This window comes from Aquarana catesbeiana, linkage group LG05, assembly GCF_042186555.1.
Source record: "Aquarana catesbeiana isolate 2022-GZ linkage group LG05, ASM4218655v1, whole genome shotgun sequence".
In the NCBI taxonomy this organism is placed as follows: Eukaryota; Metazoa; Chordata; class Amphibia; order Anura; family Ranidae; genus Aquarana; species Aquarana catesbeiana.
In genome coordinates, this window is record NC_133328.1 from 510,805,073 (window position 1) to 510,827,148 (window position 22,076).

The window sequence follows — 22,076 nt, forward strand, 5'->3', positions numbered from 1 at the left end:
GGCTCATTCCTGTGCTCCAACTAGAGTATCTGTGAGGGGTTGCAGTGTTGTGGCACCAGTGCCTAAGGCCCAATTTTTTTGCCCCTGTTCAACAGGGACATATAATTACAATTCTAATATTTCACAGCAGGGCCCATTTCTGTGCCCACCGAGAGTATCTGTGAGGACTTACAGTGTTGTGGCACCAGCACCACCACCACCAAAGGCCCAATTTTTCTGCCCCTGTTCAACAGGTGCATGTAATTAAAATTATTGATCTAATATTTCACAGCAGGGCCGGTTTCTGCGCCCACCAAGAGTAACTGCGAGGACTTACAGTGTTGTGGCACCAGCACCACCACCACCAAAGGCCCAATTTTTCTGACCCTGTTCAACAGGGGCATGTAATTACAATTTTTGATCTAACATTTCACAGCAGGGCCCGTTTCTGCGCCCACCAAGAGTAATTGTGAGGACTTACAGTGTTGTGGCACCAGCACCACCACCACAACCACCAAAGGCCCAATTTTTCTGACCCTGTTCAACAGGGGCATGTAATTACAATTCTTGATCTAATATTTCACAGCAGAGTCCATTCCTGCGCCCACCAAGAGTAACTGTGAGGGCTTACAGTGTTGTGGCAACACCAACACCTAAGGCCGCAATTTCTGCATAGCATATAGGGCAGGCCCCTACTTTTAAACATCCAACTTACAAACGACTCCTACTTGCAAACGAAAAGAGACCACAGGAAGTGAGATGAAATCTACTCCTAGGAAGGGAAATTCTCTCCTGTAAGAGTTAATATGGGAAAAACGTGTCTCCTCTCCACTGATGCTTTATCACCAATCCTTGTTTCACTAAAACCCCCAAATTTTCAAAAAACATTTGTCATTGGGACAGAAAGTGAGGTGAAATCTTCTGAAGAGGTACACAAACAGCAAAACAAATGTTACAGGAGTGATAACCCTTCCCTATGTTTTCCAAAAAGCTTAAAAATAGATTTTTTGGCTGGAGCTACACTTTAAAAATCTACCAGTTCAAAATTACAAACAGATTCTACTTAACAACAAACCTACAGTCCCTGTCTTGTTTGCACCGCCTGTATACTGCTGTTCAGAATATATAGGGCCTGGGGGCCCCACGCCTTTCCTTTTTTCAATTTTGGTGCGGGGTTCCCCTTAACATCCATACAAGACCCAAAGGGCCTGGTAATGGACTGGGGGGGGGGGGGGGGTACCCTACCCATGCCATTTGTCTCACTGATTTTCATCCATATTGCCGGGACCCGACATTACATTAAAGCCGCAGTTTTAAATGACTTTTATTCCTTTAAAAATGTCATTTTGTGCAGGGACTGTTCTAAGCACGGGAAACATGCGCCACTTTACAGGCATACTATAGACACCCCCAGGTACACTTTTTGAAGGAATATTTCACTTTTTTTTCACTTTAAGCATCATTAAAATCACTGCTCCCGAAAAAACGTCTGTTTTTAGAACTTTTTTTTGCATTGATACATGTCCCCTGGGGCAGGACCCAGGTCCCCAAACCATTTTTAGGAGAATATCATGCAAATTTGCCTGTAAATGTATCACTTTTGATTTTGAATGTTCGAGTCCCGTAGGCTTTAATGGGGTTCTAAGGTTTGTGCAAAGTTTCGGTCCATTCGCAGGTTCTGGTGCGAACCGAACCGGGGGGGGTGTTCGGCTCATCCCTAGTGGTGGAGTAAGGTATTTTACTAAGTAGTGAGCAAGGTGAATTACAGTAAAACTTACAGTAGTACTTGTGGTAACACTTGTAGCAACACTGGTAGTCAATAGTCCTCTATTCTTACACAGTATATATTCAGGTAGTGGAAATGTCCAGTCATTAATGGCACAGATTGCAGCATAAGGCATACAGTGAGGCATTGATTTGTAACTGCAGACCATTCAGCAAAGACATGGTAATGCAGTGGTATTGCTCTCAGAGTCAGCAGTAAGGCACTATTCCAGGCAAAGCCTACTTTACCAAGAATGGTGTCTGCTGGAGGGGTGGCTGACCGGTGACACACTAATGGCTCTTTTAGGCTGGATATAGGTCTGCAGCAGTGGCTCCCTTGACCGGACAGAAGAGGAGTGTCAGCGGTCTCCCTAGTCTGTCCCTCCTTGAACAGGAATCTTTCCCTATGCTCAGTCTCACCCAAACAAGCAGGAATCCTGTTCTTAATCTATCCACTCGCAAAAGCATGCCAAACCCAGGAGGGCACTAAGATGGCCGTCAAAGGTCACCAGGAGTTGCAGCATCCAGACAGATAAGCTGCTTCTCCCGAGACACCTACAAAGTTTGTAGAGGAACAAAGTTTCTTGACGCCTCAGCTCCATCTGTACAGTGGCACAGCACCGCCTACTGAGTGGAGAACAAACTGCAGCTGCCTACAACCTTCATTACATTTAAGTAGTACAGCGTGGACAAGGACATAACTCCATATGAGCACCGTTTAGTCTTGGAGTACTGTTAGCCCAGCCTGCCTGATGTACCCACTCCCTCCAGATGATTCTTTTTCCTCTGACTTAGAGGCTAGACTCAGAGGAAATGGGCAGAATGACCCAAGGAGGAGAAGCAGCAATGCTGTACTCAGAAGGAAGCCAGGGACAGCACTGAAGTGAGAAGAGGGTAAGTAGAACATGGCTATATTGCATTAATTAAAGTGGAATTCTCCTTTAATATTTGCCTTGAAGTCATTTTTAATTATTTCCATATACATCCAACCCTATTCTTCTCCTACTGTATTCCATTTTTTACAGCAGAGTCAGTTATTTTAAGTAACAGCAATACACTGCAAACAAGTCTTGCTATAAAAACTAGACTACTAAGCTAAATAAACTGCATCTGGGCTTATTTATTAACATATGGAAAAGAACAGCAATTATGTGCAAAGTGTTATAACTAACAGAAACCAAATGTTAATTTTGACGTGTCTAAAACAATTGGAACAATCAAAAAAGATTGTTGACAGGTTGCTATGTTCACTTTGGAAAATAAATGTTCACTTAGCTTATTAAAAAAAAGTGAAACTTTGTTTCAATCATTCAATTGTGTACAAGCAAAAACTGATTTTTTAAAATATTTCTCTTACACATGATTGGGTATCAAAAGTGAACACAACTTTGACTGTGACCTTATAAAGAAGGCACCGCTCCAAGGCTCTGCGCACAGACTACCTGATGACTCCAAAACTATAAGCATGGTGCTACTGCTCCAAGCTGAGCCCACCAAGCTCAATATTATAAAAATACTACAAGATAGAATAGAGCTGCACTCATGTCAGCCTAGCAATGCTAAATGTAGAAGTTTGGCTACATCTAGTCTCTTCCCATAAGCCATGCCCCCTTGACACATTTTACCCTTCAACAGACTTAAAGTGGTCGTAAAAAAAGAACAAAAAACCCTGCAAGGCAATGAAATAGTGTGCTAGTAGGCATTGCCTACTAGCACATTATAAATTACTTAACTTAAAACGAAGCCCTCCAGCGGTGCGCTGTTACCACTGACAGGGCTTCGCCCGATTTTCCTTCTGGGTTCGCGAGCCTGCGATGACGTCACTCCTGTGCAGGTGCATGGGAGTCCTCAGCTCTGGCGTTGAGCTCTGAAAGTCCAGCATGGTATGCCGTTTCTTCAGAGTTGTAACGAGCCCCTTGCTCGCTCGGTTCCACTCTCCCGACACTCCTCTGCTGCTATAGAATCAGATTTCAGATCGCACCATCTGATTGCTCGGTCATCCAATGCTCCGGGATTAGAACTACAGCTCTGTGCCGTTCTAACCCAGTTGTGATAGCTCAGAACAAACACCAAAATACAGGCTTTTATACACTAAAAGTGGAAGTGCAGACCTCCTGCTCATATTACTCTAACAAAACAGCTGTAACCTAATTAACCTAATTAACATGAGCTAATTAACGAATCCCTTTAGACAGCCTAGATGACTCAGACATGACCGTTAGGCCAGACTGGCCGTCTTGTAGTTCAGAAAATCCAATCAACATTATCACAATCAACATAGACTCTTCTTCACACAATAGCAGAGTTAATTAACACAAATAACAATGGGGATCTAATGACTCTTAGATCCCATAGTAGACTTATTTACAATACACATTTTAGCAGACAATAGACAGACAGGTGTTGGAATTTACATCAGCATCCCAGAACAGTATCTGTGCCAGCATTATGAATCAGTCACTATTCCAATATTCATGACAATACTCCCCCCCTGGAAACAGTCCAACAGCCACAGTGGAACCCCGAACGGGTCAACTCGAGGATGTTGGAAAAGTAGTCTTAAGGTTCCAGGTCCATCTGCCGGGATAACCCATCCGCATTCCCATTTTGAGGCCCTGGACGATATTGTATGGTGAAATTGTACGGTTGCAAAGCCAGGCTCCACCTTAGTAATCGGCCGTTCTCTCCCGCCACCCGGTTAAGCCATATCAAAGGATTGTGGTCCGTCATGACGGTAAAAGAGCGTCCATACACATAGGGCTGCAGTTTCTTTAAAGCCCAGACTAAGGCCAAACACTCTTTTTCCACGGCAGCATATCCAACCTCACGGGGTAAAAACTTGCGGCTGAGATACGCCACCGGGTGCTCTTTCCCGTCATCGCCAACTTGACTTAGTACAGCTCCCAGTCCGAACATGGAGGCATCTGTATGAATGACAAAGCGTTTGTTAGGATCGGGTGCCGCCAGTATGGGAGCTTGCATTAGGGCGTTTTTTAACTGATGTAACGCTGTCTCGCACTCCGGGGACCACAGGACCTGTCTAGGGAGAGTCTTTTTGGTCAGGTCCATCAGGGGTTTGGCTATGTCACTATAGTGGGGTATAAACTTCCTGTAGTACCCTGCTGTCCCTAAAAATGCAAGTACCTGGGTCTTGGTTCTGGGAAATGGTCAGTTTAGGAAGGCCTCGATTTTTGCAGGTTCTGGCCTCTGCTTCTCACACCCCACTCTATGTCCCAGATATTGCACCTCAGACATCCCGATATTACATTTGTCTGGCTTCAGGGTCAGGTTAGCGGCTCGGATCCTATCTAGCACTATTCCCAGGTGTCTAAGATGTTCCTCCCATGTCTGGCTATAGATTGCGATGTCATCAAGATATGCGCATGCAAAATCTTGCAGACCATCGAGGAGTTCATCTATCATCCACTGGAAGGTAGCCGGAGCATTCTTCATCCTGAATGGCATTACCCAAAACTGGTAAAGGCCGAACGGGGTGATGAAGGCTGACTTTGGAATTGCTTCCGCTTCCAAGGGAATCTGCCAGTAGCCCTTACATAAGTCAATAGTCGTCAGATAATGTCCCTGAGCTATTTTGTCCAGCAATTCGTCCACTCGGGGCATAGGGTAGGCATCTGTCACAGTACAGTCATTCAGTCGCCTATAGTCCACACAAAATCGGGTCGTGCCATCCCGTTTTGGGACTAATACTACAGGGGAAGCCCAGGGGCTTGCCAATGGTTCGATCACCCCTAACTCGAGCATCTCCCTAATCTCTGCTCTCATCCCTTCTTGCACTGCTCCGGGAATCCTATAGGCTGGTTGCCTCAGGGGCTTCTGCCCGGGGGTCTCTACCTTGTGCACAGCTATGTGAGTGTACCCAGGGAGTGTCGAGAACATCTCCTGCCGGTCCTGGAGTAATTCTCTGGCCTGTTCTCATTCTTGGGATCCTAATCTATCTCCTAGCCGTATATCCTCCACACCCCTGGAACAGTTACTGATTTCGGGAAGCTCCAGCATCGGTAGATATTCAGAGTCCCCGGTGGCAGGAGTGCATATGGCAGCTACGGCCTCAGTCCTCTCATGATAGGCCTTCATCATATTAATGTGGAACGTCCTCTTAATGTTTGTGTCTGCACAGCTGGCAACCACGTAGGTGGTATCGCACAGCTGTTTTACCACCTGATAGGGGCCCTGCCAGGAGGCCTGTAATTTATTTTGTTTCAGGGGTTTTAGTACCAGGACTTTCTGCCCGATATAAAAGGTGCGATTCCGCGCAGACCGATCATACCAAACCTTCTGCTGACTCTGGGCCGATTGCATATTCTCATGGACTAGATTGGTAAGTTCCTGCAGGCGCTCCCTGAGTTCCAAGACATAACTAAGGATGGGGAGGCCTTATGGATCCTTTACCCCCTCCCACTGGGCCCTCACTAAGTCTAAGGGCCCGCTAACCCTTCGCCCATACAAAAGCTCAAATGGGGAAAACCCTGTGGACTCTTGGGGTACCTGTTTATAGGCGAACAGTAGATGGGGAAGATATTTCTCCCAATCCTTCCTACTCTCCACGAAGGCCCGAAGCAGCTGCTTCAGGGTCCCGTTAAATCTCTCACACAGCCTGTTAGTCTGAGGGTGGTAGGGGGCGCTCTGGAGGGGTTTAATCCCACAGAGACGCCAGAGCTGCTGCGTCAGCTCGGCTGTGAACTGGGTACCCTGATCGGACAATATCTCCTGGGGAAACCCTACCCTAGTGAATACCCGCAGTAAGGCATCTGCTACTGTATCAGCCTTGATATTGGATAAGGGAATGGCCTCCGGGTACCGGGTGGCATAATCCACCACCGTAAGAATATACTTCTTCCCAGTGGCACTGGGGCGGGCCAGTGGGCCTATAATATCAACCACAATGCGGCTAAAGGGTTCTCTAATGATCGGCAGGGGTTGCAGCGAGGCTTTTGGGTGATCCCCTGTCTTCCCTACTTTCTGACAAGTCTCACAGGTCCGGCAGTATTCTCGCACCTCAGCATGTAACCTGGGCCAGAAGAACGCATGAGACAACCGACTCCGGGTCTTAGCTATCCCTAAATGTCCGGCCAAGGGGATGTCGTGAGCCAGCCGCAATAGCTCCCGTCTGTATTTCTGGGGTACAACTAGCTGTTTGTGGGGACCCTGTCGCTTACCGGTACCCATTCCCTCGGTGTAACGATATAGAAACCCCCCTCCCACTCTATTCGGTCTTCCCCCAACCCCCCTGGATCCTTGCCCGCCCTGTCCCGATAACCAGCTAATGTTGGGTCATTCTGAGTCTTTTGCCTAATGTCGGAGGGAGAATCCCAGGACACAGGGTTGTCAAGTCGGGGTAATGTAGGAGAATTTGATCTTACCTGCGTCCCCATAGGAGTGAAGTTGCCTTGAAGTTGGCTCTGACGTCGGGTGGTCACGGCCATGGCGGCCTCTGGGGCATATGAGGAAGTCAAATGCCCCAAATCGTTCCCCAAAAGTACTTCCGCAGGTAACTCACGTAGTAATCCCACCCGCACTTGTCGCTCCCCTGAGCCCCTATCCAAGAGGACTTGGGCGGTGGATAAACGTAGCACCTTGCCCCCTGCTACCCTGACTGCAACAGTCTGGCTGGTCCGGGCCGACTGGGGAATCATGTGAGGCTGGATGAGGGTAATCGTAGCCCCGGAATCGCAGAGTCCCTGGGCCGGCTGCCCATTAACCCATACTGCCTGACGATGGTGCTGCCGATTATCTCCGGCAGCAGCTTGGACGGGATCAGCCTCAAAAAGTTCGCCAAACTCTTCCTGAACATCTCGATGGTTGGGCTCGTTCTGGAAGCAATGAGCCACTGGTCTGGATGGATGAGCAGTCTCTTGGTACCTCGTGTATCGGGTAGGACAATATCGCTGCAGATGACCGGTTTGGTTACAGGTATAGCACTTAGGTCTGTTAGGAGGGTTGGGTCGGGTTGGGGGTCTAGAGGCAGACCACTGCGGTACTGAAATTGGGTTAGAGGCTGGTAAACTGGGCCAAGATAGTGGATAGCGCTCGCTTTTGCCTGACCTTCGAGAGTCCAGATATTCATCAGCCAAAGTAGCCGCTTGCTGTACAGTCTGTGGTCGCTTATCTCGCACCCAATCCCGTACTACCGGAGGGGTGTGGTTAAAGAACTGTTCTAAGAGTACTAGCTGGGTGATGTCCTCTATGGTATGAGCGTGGCTTCCCTGGAACCAGCCCTTAAGGTTCCGCTGCAGACGATGTGCCCACTCCACGTATGTTATGTGGGCTTGTTTCCGTGATTCTCTAAACTTACTCCGACTGGCTTCGGGTGTAATGGCAAATCGGGCTAGCAGAGCTTCTTTTACCCGGTCATAATCTTTAGTGTCCTCGTCCTCTAGGGCCCGATACGCATCGGCTGCTCTGCCAGTCAAATTACTCGCCAGTAAAGCAACCCAATCTTGGGACAGTACGATATGTATCTGGCATAGTCTCTCAAAGTCCCGCAGGAACGCTTCAATTTCCTCCTCTCCTTCCTTAAATAGTTTGAACGCCCAAAAGGATAACTTACGGAAAGGCGCTGTATCTTTAGGTGTTGTCTTCGATTGCTGTATTTCCGCCATACTCCGCTCATGTTGCCGCTCTAGTTCTCTCTCTTGTCGCTCATCATGCAGCTGGATGTCTCTAATGGCATTCTGTATGGCGGTCTCTGATGGGTTAGCACCATATAATGCCAACCGCTCTCGAACTCGTTGCTGAAACAAGTCTTCAACTGACCGGGGTCCCGCATCACCATCCCTCTGATCCATCTTGGCTAGCTCACTGATCAGGGTGGCCTTGTTCTTTGTCCCACCGGTCCCTCAATGGCTCTCAAGTAAGTCTTTCAGTGTGACTCTCCTGCAGGCTGCATAGCTGGCCATTCACTGTGGTGGTTTGGAGTGTCCCAGTAACTGGAGAGCAAATCCCACGGCTGCCAACCAATGTAACGAGCCCCTTGCTCGCTCAGTTCCACTCTCCCGACACTCCTCTGCTGCTATAGAATCAGATTGCAGATCACACCATCTGATTGCTTGGTCATCCAATGCTCCGGGATTAGAACTACAGCTTTGTGCCATTCTAACCCAGTTGTGATAGCTCAGAACAAACACCAGGCAGGCTGTATGTAAGTTCAACCAGGAATATTCTTTATTGCAAAATACAGGCTTTTATACACTAAAAGTGGAGGTGCAGACCTCCTGCTCATATTACTCTAACAATACAACTGTAACCTAATTAACCTAATTAACATGAGCTAATTAACTAATCCCTTTAGACAGCCTAGATGACTCAGACATGACCGTTAAGCCAGACTGGCCGTCTTGTAGTTCAGAAAATCCAATCAACATTATCACAATCAACATAGACTCTTCTTCACACAATAGCAGAGTTAATTAACACAAATAACAATGGGGATCTAATGACTCTTAGATCCCATAGTAGACTTATTTACAATACACATTTTAGCAGACAATAGACAGACAGGTGTTGGAATTTACATCAGCATCTCCTAACAGTATCTATCCCAGCATTATGAATCAGTCACTATTCCAATATTCATGACAAGAGTGCATAAGTTAGTCTTATACCTGTAGGTACAAGTTCAAAAAATGAGTTTACTACTACTTAAATTTACGAATGTGAAATGTGCCAGGGGGGTGTGGCGAAACTTCTACATTTAGCATCACTAGACTGATATGTGCACAGCTTTGACTTATTAAACTGGTTGTAAACCCTCATGTTTTTTCATCTTAATGCATCCTATGCATTGGGGTGAAAAAACTTCTGTAGTGCAGCATCCCCCCAGCCCCCCCTGTTTTACTCACCTGAGCCTGTTCGTTCCCTCGGCAGAGACGCGCTCTACCTCTCTGCCCTCGGCTCTTAATTGGATAGATTGATAGCAGCGCAGTCATTGGCTCCCGCTGCTGTCAATCAAATCCAATGACGTGGGTGCCGGGGGGCGGGGCCGAGTCCTGCATTCCGTGTGAATGTACACAGATGCAGGACTCGGGAGCATGCCCGCACCTTAGTAGAGCCTTCTCCAACGTGGGCACTTGATGCGGGGAAGAGCTACCAGGGGACCCCAGGTGTCGAGGATCGGCACATATATGTGGCCTCTCGGCAGGTGGGCTTTAGCGCAGAGAGGCCGCATATATGCAGCCATATGTAAACACTTGTCTGTGCTGAGAGTGCGCACCCTGTGCTTTCCTAGCACAGTTACCGGCGGGGACCTAAAAGCTCCCAATGCATACTTGCAATCGGGAGCTTTCTGATAATGTGACTTCTGTGATGGTCAATCACAGCGGTCATATGACCCAAATGCCTACCTCCACCTCCAAGCATTTTGAAGCTCTTAAAGGGCCGGCAGGGGTGACAGGAAGGGGTTAAGGTAACATTCACCATAAAAAATTTGCATAGACTTTCCAAAATGAGAAGTATGACACTTACTGTATTTCCTTAATTGAGGCAAGTACACACTATAGAGCCATATGCTTTATTCATATTTCATATCTGGGATTTACAACCACTTTACAGTATCTCACAAAAGTGAGTACACCCCTCACATTTTTGTAAATATTTTACTCACTTTTGTAGTCAGCGGTTTAGACATTAATGGCTGTGTGTTGAGTTATTTGAGGGGACAGCAAATTTACACTGTTATACAAGCTGTACACTCACTAATTTACATTGTACCAGAAATGACCAAGTGTCATTTCTTCAGTGTTGTCACATGAAAAGATATAATAAAATATTTACAAAAATGTGAGGGGTGTACTCACTTTTTTGAGATACTATATGTATTATAATTAAATGATTGATTACACATTTGATTAAATCTATTTGCTACTGTAAACTTTAAGCACATGATGAGAGTTATCCCATTACTAACACATCGATTTTGATGTGCTGCAAAAAAAGGTGATGGTCAATAGATATTTAAAGGGTAACCCTGCCTTGGGAAAAAACTCTGTTTCATGCTAAGGAGAAGCCATCTACTGTTCAGAGGCATAATACATGGTCCCTCCATCACAATAAAAGAACATGTTATAGGCATGGGCAGAAAAGGCTCTGCATCCCCAGGAAGCTTTGCAGCAATGGCTGTATAACTCCCAGTGGACCTCACAACGAAAATCTGGCAAGAGCAAGCACAGGTGAATATAACTTCTGTTGGGTGCCACAGCCAATTAACTCACCAAAGTGCTCCTACCCTGGCATCTACATTAAAGGTTATGAAGGGAGGTGAAAGGCATAGTAGCTGGACAAGCCAAGACAGCAGTTAGAAACTCCTAGAAAGGAAAAATGTAATCAAACCTCTACCCAGGAAGCTCCATCAGATCTACATCTCAACATAGTTGAATATTCTTGATCTGACCTCATCCTCAGCACAACCCAAAGTCTTGACATTCCGACAACAAAACCGTGGATTTTTTTTCCGACGGATGTTGGCTCAAACTTGTCTTACATACACATGGTCACACAAATGTTGTCAGAAATTCCGAACGTCAAGAAGGCGGTGACGTACAAGACGTACGACGAGCCGAGAAAAATGAAGTTCAATAGCCAGTGTGGCTCTTCTGCTTGATTCTGAGCATGTGTGGAATTTTGTGCACACGATCGGAATTTCCGAAACAAGTTTTGTTGTCTGAAAATTTGAGAACCAGCTCTCAAACATTTGTTGTCGGAAATTCCGACAGCAAATGTCCGATGGAGCCTACACACGGTCGGAATTTCCAACAACAAGCTCACATCGAACATTTGTTGTCGGAAATTCAGACCGTGTGTACGCGGTATAAGGCTTCGTTCACATATATGCGAATTGGATGCGTTTTTATCCGCATCTGATTCTCATGATATGTGGACCAAACCGGCTTTTTATGGAGCCGGTTCACATATCTGCGGTCAGTGCGATTTCAGTGGGAATTCGTAAAGAGCACTGCGTTTTCTGAGCACTGCGATACGATTCGGATGCAAATTCCAGGCTCATTGCCTTCTATAGGAACGCATTTGAATCGCCCATGTCCTCAGTTTTGAACACAAATTGATTAAAAAAACAGCGTGGGGGTCTCCCCCAATCCATACTAGGCCCTGCCAGGCTGCATGCTCGGATAGGGGTCTGGCATGGATTGGGGGGGACCCCACGCTGTTTTTTTTTTATTTGTCATTACTGGCAATTTTTTGGTTTACATACAGCTGTCAGCGGGGAAGTCGGTCAGCGAGTCATTGGTTGTTAAGGACGTGACGGCCAGCTGGTGCCACGTCAGATGCCACGTCAGATGCTGGTGGCCGCCGACTCTGAAAATTTGCATCTGAACCATATCTGTTAATCACAGCTGAACAGCTGCTTTGGAAATTTGTAGTGAAAACGGATGGGAAATTCGCACCGGACATGTGTGAACTAGATTTAGGCTGAACACCCCCTGGTTTGGTTCGCGCCAGAACTCTTGAACATTGCAAAAGTTCGGACCCGAACTCTGAACCCCATTGAAGTCTATGAGACCCGAACTTGAAAAATCAAAAGTGCCTATTTTGATGGCTTATATGAAAGTTATTGGCCATAAAAAGGATATGGGGGCCTGGGTACTGCCCTTGAGGACATGTATCAATGCAAATTTTTTATTTAAAGAGACAATTTTTAAAGGAGCAGTGATTTTAATGATGTTTAAAGTGAAACAATAACAATGAAAAACTCCTTTAAATATAGTGCCGGGGGGGGGGGTCCCCTTAGTCTGCCTGTAAAGTGGCGCATCTGTACTGTGTATAGCAGTGTTTCTCAACCTTTTATGGTGAAGTACCCGTGCAGGTCTAAAAAAAATTCCTAAGTACCCCTGTCTCGAGAAAGTAATTTCTGTTGCCTGGGTGTCATTGTTTCTGTGTGTGTGTGTAATTTCAGTATGTACTTGTGATGATTTCTGTGTGTGTTTGGGATGGTTTTTGTTTGTGTGCAATAGCATTGTATGTGTGCATGCTGCATGACAGATACATTATATTAAATTAACAGACTGGCAGACACACATTGCCAAATTAACACACTTGCAGACACATGCACATAATCCAAACCAGTGCAGTGCCCCCCAAATGCAGCCTCGTCTGTGCCGTGCCCACCAAATTCATGCTTATCAGTGCCTGCCAAATGAAGCCTTATCAGTGCCCAGCAAATGCAGTCTACCAGTGCCCATCAAATGCAGCCTACCAGTGCCCCCCCAAATGCAGCCTACCATTGCAGCGCCCACCAAATGCAGCATACTAGTGCAATGCCCAACAAATGCAGATTATCAGTGCCCACCAAATGCAACTTACCAGTGCCCATCAAATGTAGCCTCATCAGTGCCCACCAAATGCAGCCTCATCAGTGCCCCACCAAATGCAGCCTTTTCAGTGTCCACCAAATACATCTTACCAGTGCCCACCTAATGCAGTTTATCAGTACCCACCAAATGCAGCTTACCAGTGCCCACCAAATGCAGCTTACCAGTGCCCACCAAGCTTACCAGTTCCCACCAAATGCAGCTTACCAGTGCCCACTGAATGTAGCTTACCAGTGCCCATCAAGCTTATCAGTGCCCACTGAATGCAGCTTACAAATGCCCACTGAATGCAGCTTTCCAGTGCCCACCGAGCTTACCAGTGCCTACCTAATGCAGCTACCAGTGCCCACTGAATGCAGCTTGTCAGTGCCCACTGAGCTTACCTGTGCCCACCAAATGCAGCTTACCAGTGCCCACTGAATGCAGCTTGTCAGTGCCTGGATCATGATCTCCTGCTGTGTCACAGAGCTTGGTTTTGAATTGCCCGTTGTAACAAAGTCCTGCCTCCTATGATACACGTCACACTGATTCAATTGTATCAGAGGAACATCTATCACAGGAACACCTATCTAGGAGGTGTGACTTTAGGACCAGAGCTCTGTGACACAGCAGAGCTGGAGGAGGGAGGGGAGGAGTGCACATGAGCGTCGGCTCCCAGGCGCGGTTCACCCGCCCAGGTTCGGATCCAGAAATGGCGTTCCTGCAGAACCCGAGCCCTGCTAATGGTGGCGCCGGCTCTGGGCGGTAAATGTTTACTGTACAAAGTAAGGTCCATTGGCATGGACCATAAGGTGAGTACATGGATTGAAAACTGGCTACAAGGGTGAAATCAGAGGGTGGTGATAAATGGGGAGTACTCGGAATGGTCAGGGGTGGAAAGTGGGGTCCCCCGGGGTTCTGTGCTGGGACCAATCCTATTTAATTTATTGATAAACATTTTGCTTTTGGGCCAAAAAGTTCAATTATGGTTTCATCTGACCAGAGCACCTTCTTCCACATGTTTGCTGTGTCTCCCACATGGCTTCTCGCAAACTGCAAACTGGACTTCTTATGGCTTTCTTTCAACAATGGCTTTCTTCTTGCCACTCTGTGCTGAGACCAATCATATTTAATTTGTTCATAAACGACCTGGAGGATGGGGTAAACAGTTCAATCTCTGTATTTGTGGACGATACTAACCTAAGCAGGGCAATAAATTCTCCGCAGGATAGAGTAAGAATATCTGAACAAATTATTGGGGTGGGCAACTACATACAAAATAAGGTTTAATGTGGAAAAATGTAAAATAATGCATTTGGGTTGCAAAAATATGAATGCAATCTACTCAATGGGGGGAGAACCTCTGGGGGAAGCAAGGGTATGCAAAGGATATGGGGGTCCTAGTAGATGATAGGCTCAGCAATAGAATATTGGCATGCATTAAAAAGGGGACTCAACTCAACTCAAGAGATAAAGCGATAATTCTCCCACTCTACAAGACTCTGGTCCGGCTGCACCTAGGGTATGCTGTCCAGTTCTGGGCACCAGTCCTCAGGAAGGATGTACTGGAAATGGAGAGAGTACAAAGAAGGGCAACAAAGCTAATGAAGGGACTGGAGGATATTAGTTATGAAGAAAGCTTACGAGCACTGAACTTATTCTCTCTGGAGAAGAGACGCTTGAGAGGGGATATGATTTCAATTTGCAAATACCATACTGGTGACCCCACAATAGGGATAAAACATTTCCCCAGAAGGGAGTTTAATAAGACACGTGGCCACTCTTTAATAATAAAAGAAAAGAGGTTTACCCTTAAACTACGTAGAGGGTTCTTTACTGTAAGAGTGGCAAGGATGTGGAATTCCCTTCCACAGGCGGTGGTCAACGGGGAGCATCGATAGTTTCAAAAAACTATTAGATAAGCACCTGAACGTCCACAACATAAGGGGATATACAATGTAATACTGACATATAATCACACACATAGGTAGGGCTTGATGGATTTGTGTCTTTTTTCAACCTCACCTACTATGTAACTATGTAAATAACACTACACTAACACTCAACACTCAGAGTTACACACTAACTCGCTAGTAGCAAACTGAGCCCTGCTCTATCTACCTGTACTCCAACAATACTGCCGAAGATTCCTATGGGAAGGAACCTTTTTATAGTCTGGGTGGGACTATGAGCACTGAGTGGTAATTGGACAAAGTCATCATCACTTTGTCCAATCAGGGCTCTGACAAAGCCCTAGAACGCACTGTGTAGCGGTTGTTCACCGAACGGCTGAACAGGCATTGTTCGGCCTGAACTTTTTCTCAGCCCTGGCCTGTGAACCTGGCCTTGTGGCTTTTTGAATTATGTACACAAGAGAGACATTTTTCAGGTAAATAACCTGACTAAAATACATTGAATGCATACATGTTTTATACTGTGGAAAGACTTTTGTTGAATTGAACGTTCTGGTGACATAGCCTCTTTAAGCAATGCAGGTTTCGGTCGTGTGGATCATGTGACCTCAAGATTGTGGGTGGGATGTAGAGCGGGGGATGATGTGAATTATGGGATCAGTATTCATGAACAGAGGGAACTGTTGTGGGACCAGGTTGTAATAATAAAAAAATCAAAGTGATGTAAGCCGGACGGCAGGGTATGCGGGTATAAAATTAAGGGTTTTCTGTATCACTGTGAAGTATTTAAATGATTAGGTTTGCTGAACTGAATATCATGCTTTCTTTTTAGTGACAAAATACAAAATCCAGGTTATAACAGGAGACCTGTGGAATGCAGGAACAGAAGCCAATGTCTACATGTCTCTCAATGGACAATATGGTGACACAGGATCAAGGCACTTGATAAGATCAAATAAGCCAATCCCATTCCTTAAAGGACAAGTAAGTAACTCAGACTCCTCAACTCAGCAAAACAAGATATTTTGCAACCCAAAGCAAGGGAGATTATTCTCACCCCTATATAGTCTTATATACATTAAGCACAGTGTTCTTTTCTCCACAGTGAGAATGTCAAAGTAGCTGTAATGCACTAATAAAGTGTGACTAAAGCCAAAACTTTTTTCATTTTGGAGTCAGGGAGGGTTATGTCGCATAGCCAAAACAGGAAGAGAGCAGAAATTGTTCCAAAATGAGGGAATCCCTTGGTATCACCAGGGTCACCAGATCTAATGTCCTCACTGGAAGATTTCCCCCTATTACTTTTTTCATGTCACCCCAAAATTTGGGCATTTCTTTTATTTCGATGATAATAATAAACAGGGCAAATAGAGATGGCGAATCTCCCTAATGAATGCACAGACAGCAGAATAAAAAAGTTGTTCTAATCCATTTTTACTCTATTCAAAACGAAAAAAAAAGTTTTGCCATTAGTTACACTTTAAGCGCATGTCGGGTATTTCATACAATGATAACTCTCTTTTTAGCTATTTACAACATCCTCATTTCAGAATTTGAAGCCTTCAGGCACTAGAGTGCCATCACTACATGGCATGGATTAGCTGTGATGAGTCCTAAATCAGTGTAACCCCTGAAATGAAAGCTAAAGATAACAATATACAATGTATCTTACTTTAGCACCCCTGCTTTATGTTTGCCTCTCCTTCCCCTCAAAAAAAAGTATCTTGTTTTTTAATACTCAAAGTATTGCTTAGGAATTGGTGGAGAAGGGAAGTATTGTGACCCTAGTGGTTCAGGGAAGACATGGGTTTTAGGGTACACATAACAATTAAATTTTAGTGTTAAATAGTATTTAAAGCACAGGTTAGAATTTTGGTATACCTTGTAAACTTGCAGACTGTATTCTGACCAGGACTAGATTAATACTTTCTGCTCCCTACGCTGGCTATCTTGTGCTGCCCCAACCTACTTTAGTTAAAGTGGTTGTTAAGTCAGTGTTCTCAATTACTGGAAGCCCCTCTGTTATAACAAGTTATACAACTCAGTGCATGTGTTTTTTTTTTTTCATTCTAATCCTAAATACCTTAATCCACATTGCTGATGTGCGGTCACGTGACCACCCTCCACTCTCCTTCCCCTGACCTAAGGACTACAGTTGGAGGGGCTAAGATTTCCCTCTGATGTCAGCTGGGCGGTCACGTGTCCACACATTGGCAATGTGGTATTTAGGATTAGAATTTAAAAAAGAAAACACATACAGTACACTGAGTTGTGTATCTTGTTATAACAGTGGGTCTGCCAGTAATTGAGAGCACTAATTTTACTGCCACACAGAATAGCGGCAGGAGGGGAGGGGTGGCTCACACACAGGAGCTGACAAGCAGGGAGGAAGAGGGGGAGACGGCGTGATGGCGGAGGCACATAAACTAACCACGTTATCATAGCTCAGCGCACATTATTACCATGGTCATCACATACAGGGGGATACAGGAACAGGCAGGATCAACCAAGTTTTATACAGCATACAAAGGGAAAAATGACACCGCACAAACACTATGCGGTTTAACATATTTTAAAGAAACAGGATCTTCTTTTTTTTTTTCAGGATTACAACCTCTTTAACTCTGCCGAGGACGGCCCCAAGTTGCTTGCACCAGCACCGCAGACCCAGGTTGCTGGTTAGGAGCAGGCTACTGGCCAAAGAATATAATTTATGACACCAAAACCGTTAAAGTCTTAGTTGACATGTTAGCTATAGGTTTTGTGTCAATGGGCAAATGCAGCATTTGAGATGCTTCTGACACAGTTTACAGGTGAATTTGAGCTGCAGTCGACCTTTGTTTAAGCTGCGTCAACTTGCTTCAAACTGCTTCAGCATACCCATAGACTTGTATAGGGTGAACTTTTGGTGTCACATCCAGGCCATTCCATCACACCAACAAGCTACACAAGGCACCAGGGGGGTGGACAGGCTGAAAGAGGAGGGTTGCCCATTCTGAATCAGTACAAATAGAATGAATGTCTAAAGAGGGAGCAAACTATTGACCTACTCTGCTAGCAGTTCCAGTCTAGGTGTACAGCAGAAGAGTAAGTGAACTGTAAATAAACAGTACATTATCCTACCACCAAATTGCTAAACTGTGACAGCAATAATAACAACCTAGCTGGATTGGCAGTCATTCTTCATTTTATATACAGAAATGTGTTACTGACAGACAACAATGCAAAGTGTGAGCAGATAGCTGTGTGCGGTATGCTATCTATGCAGAACTCTGTACCTGACCAATCCATTTCACACATACTACCCTTATCGTATTATGTATAATTTGTATGCATGCAAGTATCTAGAAACATTTTTAATTACTTACAGACTATTGTTTAGACAAATGCAGCAGTAAGTCCTCTATTAAACTTTTGAGTACAGTCATTTGAATTTGGTTCCCCTGGCTTCCAGGATTAAGATTAAGATCCTATTGACAAAATTGTGCTGCTGTTGAAATGATGAAGTCTGGCAATTATGTGACTTCATTATAAATAATTGATTACAGTAGTATAACTAAATTGCTTTTATTGTAATTAAATTAAAAAGTCATTCCTATAATCCAAGTGAATGTCAAAACATTTACAGTATATTTTAAAACAATATCACCAGTTATACAAACTATATTAAGCTTTTACTTGATAAAACTTACTTCTTAATTGCTTTTGTTTAGACTGATACTTTCTTTATGGAAGCTGTTCACCTTGGTGAGTTACACACTGTCATCATAGGACATGATGGACTTGAACCAGGTAAGGATCGGTTCAGTGATAAATTCTATAGTGTCAGTTTTGTACAGCATAGTTGGAGTATAGTAGTAGGATCTTTGAGTACATTTGTAATAAAGAACTTGATTGTGCCTCAAGACACCAGTGGCAGTTTGCTATGTGATGTGTAGCTAGGTGCTGGGTTACAGCAATATGGAGTAGGAAATATTGTTCTTTATTCTTCTCTCCCTTTACTGAGATACTGATGTTATGCTGCACCATCCTTCTCTGGCCATCAGGAGGAGAGCTAAAGCAAAACAAGCTAATGGACTACTATGCAGAGCGCTGAGAATTCTGGAAGTTCTAGTTTGAGACGGCAACCATATACAGTGGAACCTCGGTTTGCGAGTAACGCAGTTAACGAGCGTTTCGCAAAACGAGCACTGTATTTCTAAAAATCCTAACTCGGTTTGCGAGTGTTGTCTCGCAAAACGAGCAGGATTCAGGCCAAAGCAGTGTGCAGTACTACTTTTGGCCTGAGGTGGGGGGCGCCGGAGCCGAACAACGCTGATCGTCGGCCTTTGGAAATGCACGGAAAGGCCCGAGGACAGTTCAGCTGACCTCGGCAAACCTCGGAAAGGCTCATGAATGGAGTCTGGTTTGCCGAGGTCAGCCAAAGTGTGCTCGGGCCTTTTCGGGCGTTTCCTGAGGCTCTCCAGCGCCCTCTGCCTCTGGCCACGGTATTGCATCCCATTGAAGTCAATGATGAACAAATTATTTTTGTTTCCATTGACTTCAATAAGAAAACTCGCTTTGATATGCGAGTACTTTGGATTACGAGCATACTCCTGGAACGGATTATGCTCGTAATCCGAGGTTCCACTGTAATGGCTACACTATAATGGTTACACTACAGTTCCCAATAGGCTCTGTGCAGTAGAAGAAGTGGAGATAGAATTTTTATTATACTCTCTAGGAAAGTTCTTCCTCTTTGCACTGAGGGAATTAGAGAGAGAGCACCTCTGTCTGAATATTCGCCTGTCAGCTGGAAACCATACCAGCAGAGATCTGAGCCTGGGACTGAGTGAGGACACCCAAAGGCAACGCAGCAGTGCCCACATCACAGCACCTACAGCACTGCTGCAGGGAGACTGGTGTGTCCTCTCACTGAGTGGGCCCCTTCTACAGCGAGAGGTCAGCACAGGCATCCGAGGAATGGCTAGAGGGCTATTAGCCCATTCCTGATACTGCTAGCAGTGACTGAGCCTCTCTGAGCAGGACAAGTGTACCCAATCCATACTGCACTCTATACTCTTTACTGGTGTGTCCACTCACTGAGTGGGCCCCTTCTACAGCGAGAGGTCAGCACAGGCATCCAGGGAATGGCTAGAGGGCTATTAGCCCATTGCTGATACTGCTAGCAGTGACTGAGCCTCTCTGAGCAGGACAAGTGTACCCAATCCATACTGCACTCTATACTCTTTACTGCACGCTGAAGGTGTGTACAGTAAGGTATGGTTTATGAAGAGTTACAAGCACAGAGCAAGGATTTCCCAGCATAAAGTTCTACCTAGAATGCAAAATAGGATTAAAACTGTTTTTCCTGAAGGCAGACTAAGATCAAAACAGCAAAAATGTAATTATATGAGCAATGCCTGATCTTTGCTTGCAAATGCTAGTATTCAGTATTCAGTAAATGCTAGCATCAGTTTCAGTAACAATTTACAAAGAATTTATTAAGCTTATAGAGAAATTTGGCATTCCAAAAAAAAAGCCATGTAAATTGTTTCCACCTTCTGGTTGTATTGATTTAGGACTTCTCAGCTACCTCATGGCATTTTGTGGTGAGGCTATGTGCCCTAAGCACTATACAACAAAACTTCCTAAAGAAGGCCAATGCTACCACTTTAAAGCTTCCAACCCACAGTATGCTTGTTTCACTGTGCAGTGCCTTTGTTCAGGAAATAAAACAAGGAGAGGAGACTCCTTCTGGCATACTGTCCAGGTAGACTGTGAAATAAGAATATTATTTTTGTGCTTTTGACAAATTCTTGACCTACAACAAAAAGTCTATAGCTATCAACCACAGTAAACAGTCTCAAATATAAGATCTAAACTAGAGACACTGCCCTATTTTATTTAAACTTTACATTTATTACCAATGATACTCTTCAGATAACACAGCAAACTGAAACAAAGAACGTTTTAGCAAAATATATAACCTGTAGTTGCAGGACCCATGGTCATAGGGTCAAGGCTATTGACTGTATTTACCACCATAAATTCAATGTTTGCCAGGGATCATCTTGCCATTAGTTCAGTTTCCATTGAACCCTAACGTGCAATCATTTAGTTTCTTAATAGTTTTATGACTCTAACTGTTTGATTTGCTGGCAGAAGAAATCTGAACAAGCTGTAAGAGATGATAATAAGAACAATTCAGGGCAGTCAATAAATATCTTTTCATATACTGCACAGGTGGGATAAAAATAAATACATGTTAATTTAGATTTTTTTATTATATAACTATATTATACATATAATTAGCACCTCTGGATATGGGCATTTATGGCATCCTTTGCCCTTTTATACAATCCAAAAGATCAACTTGCACACTAAGGATCTTGATTTCACAGATTTGGCTATTCACCTGTGTATAGAAGGGCTGGAGGATCTGTCATTCTTTACCCACAAAGTTGGGAAAAGCTGAGACCTACTCCTTAATATGGGCAATTAATGTATATTATGTAGTGCACTAGCTGTAACAAGTTCATCCCTTTTCTCCCATGTAAAACTTTACATAACAGATTTATGCAGCAATTTCCCAATGTACAGAAAAATCCGTGCTCTTATAGCCTAACTCCATTTTTCACTTTAGATAGTTCTTTTAGGCTAAGCTGGTCCAAACAAATGATTTCCTTTACTAATTCATGCACTCACTGATAGCATTGTATAAACTGTATGTAGCATCAGCCTACATACAGTATGCAGTGCTGTGTTCTGGCAGCAGTACAGGACTTCCTGTCTACTGCTGAAACAAGCTCAAGTCAAACTGAGGACTTCTACAAGGGCTTCCTCTGGTTGGCTGAAGTGGAAAGGCAGATGAATAATGTCACAATCTCCAGCTCAGCAGAGAAAGCCTTGTAATCATCGATAAAAAGCAAGGCTTCCTGTGAATGATTAAGCAGCACTTAGCCTGACTCGAGTTTATTCTGACAGCCATCAGAAAGTCCTTGTACCACTGCTGGAACACAGCAGTCTATACTGTATGCAGCTGATGTTACATACAGTTTATACAGTGCTGACAGTGGCTGCATATATTAGTAAAGGAAACAATTTTGTTTGCACCAGCTTG

At 44.7% G+C, this 22,076-nt stretch overlaps 1 protein-coding gene across 4 annotated transcripts in view; it reads left to right on the forward strand.

Annotated features, from left to right (window-relative positions):
- RP1 (RP1 axonemal microtubule associated) overlaps positions 1-22,076 on the forward strand; it is a 580,110-nt gene that overhangs the window by 111,052 nt on the left and 446,982 nt on the right. For all 4 annotated transcript variants that reach the window (XM_073631609.1, XM_073631611.1, XM_073631610.1 and 1 more), the window contains exons 7-8: positions 15,807-15,958; positions 18,688-18,766. In XM_073631609.1, the coding sequence (XP_073487710.1) occupies positions 15,807-15,958; positions 18,688-18,766 (231 nt within the window). The remainder of the gene's footprint in view (positions 1-15,806; positions 15,959-18,687; positions 18,767-22,076) is intronic.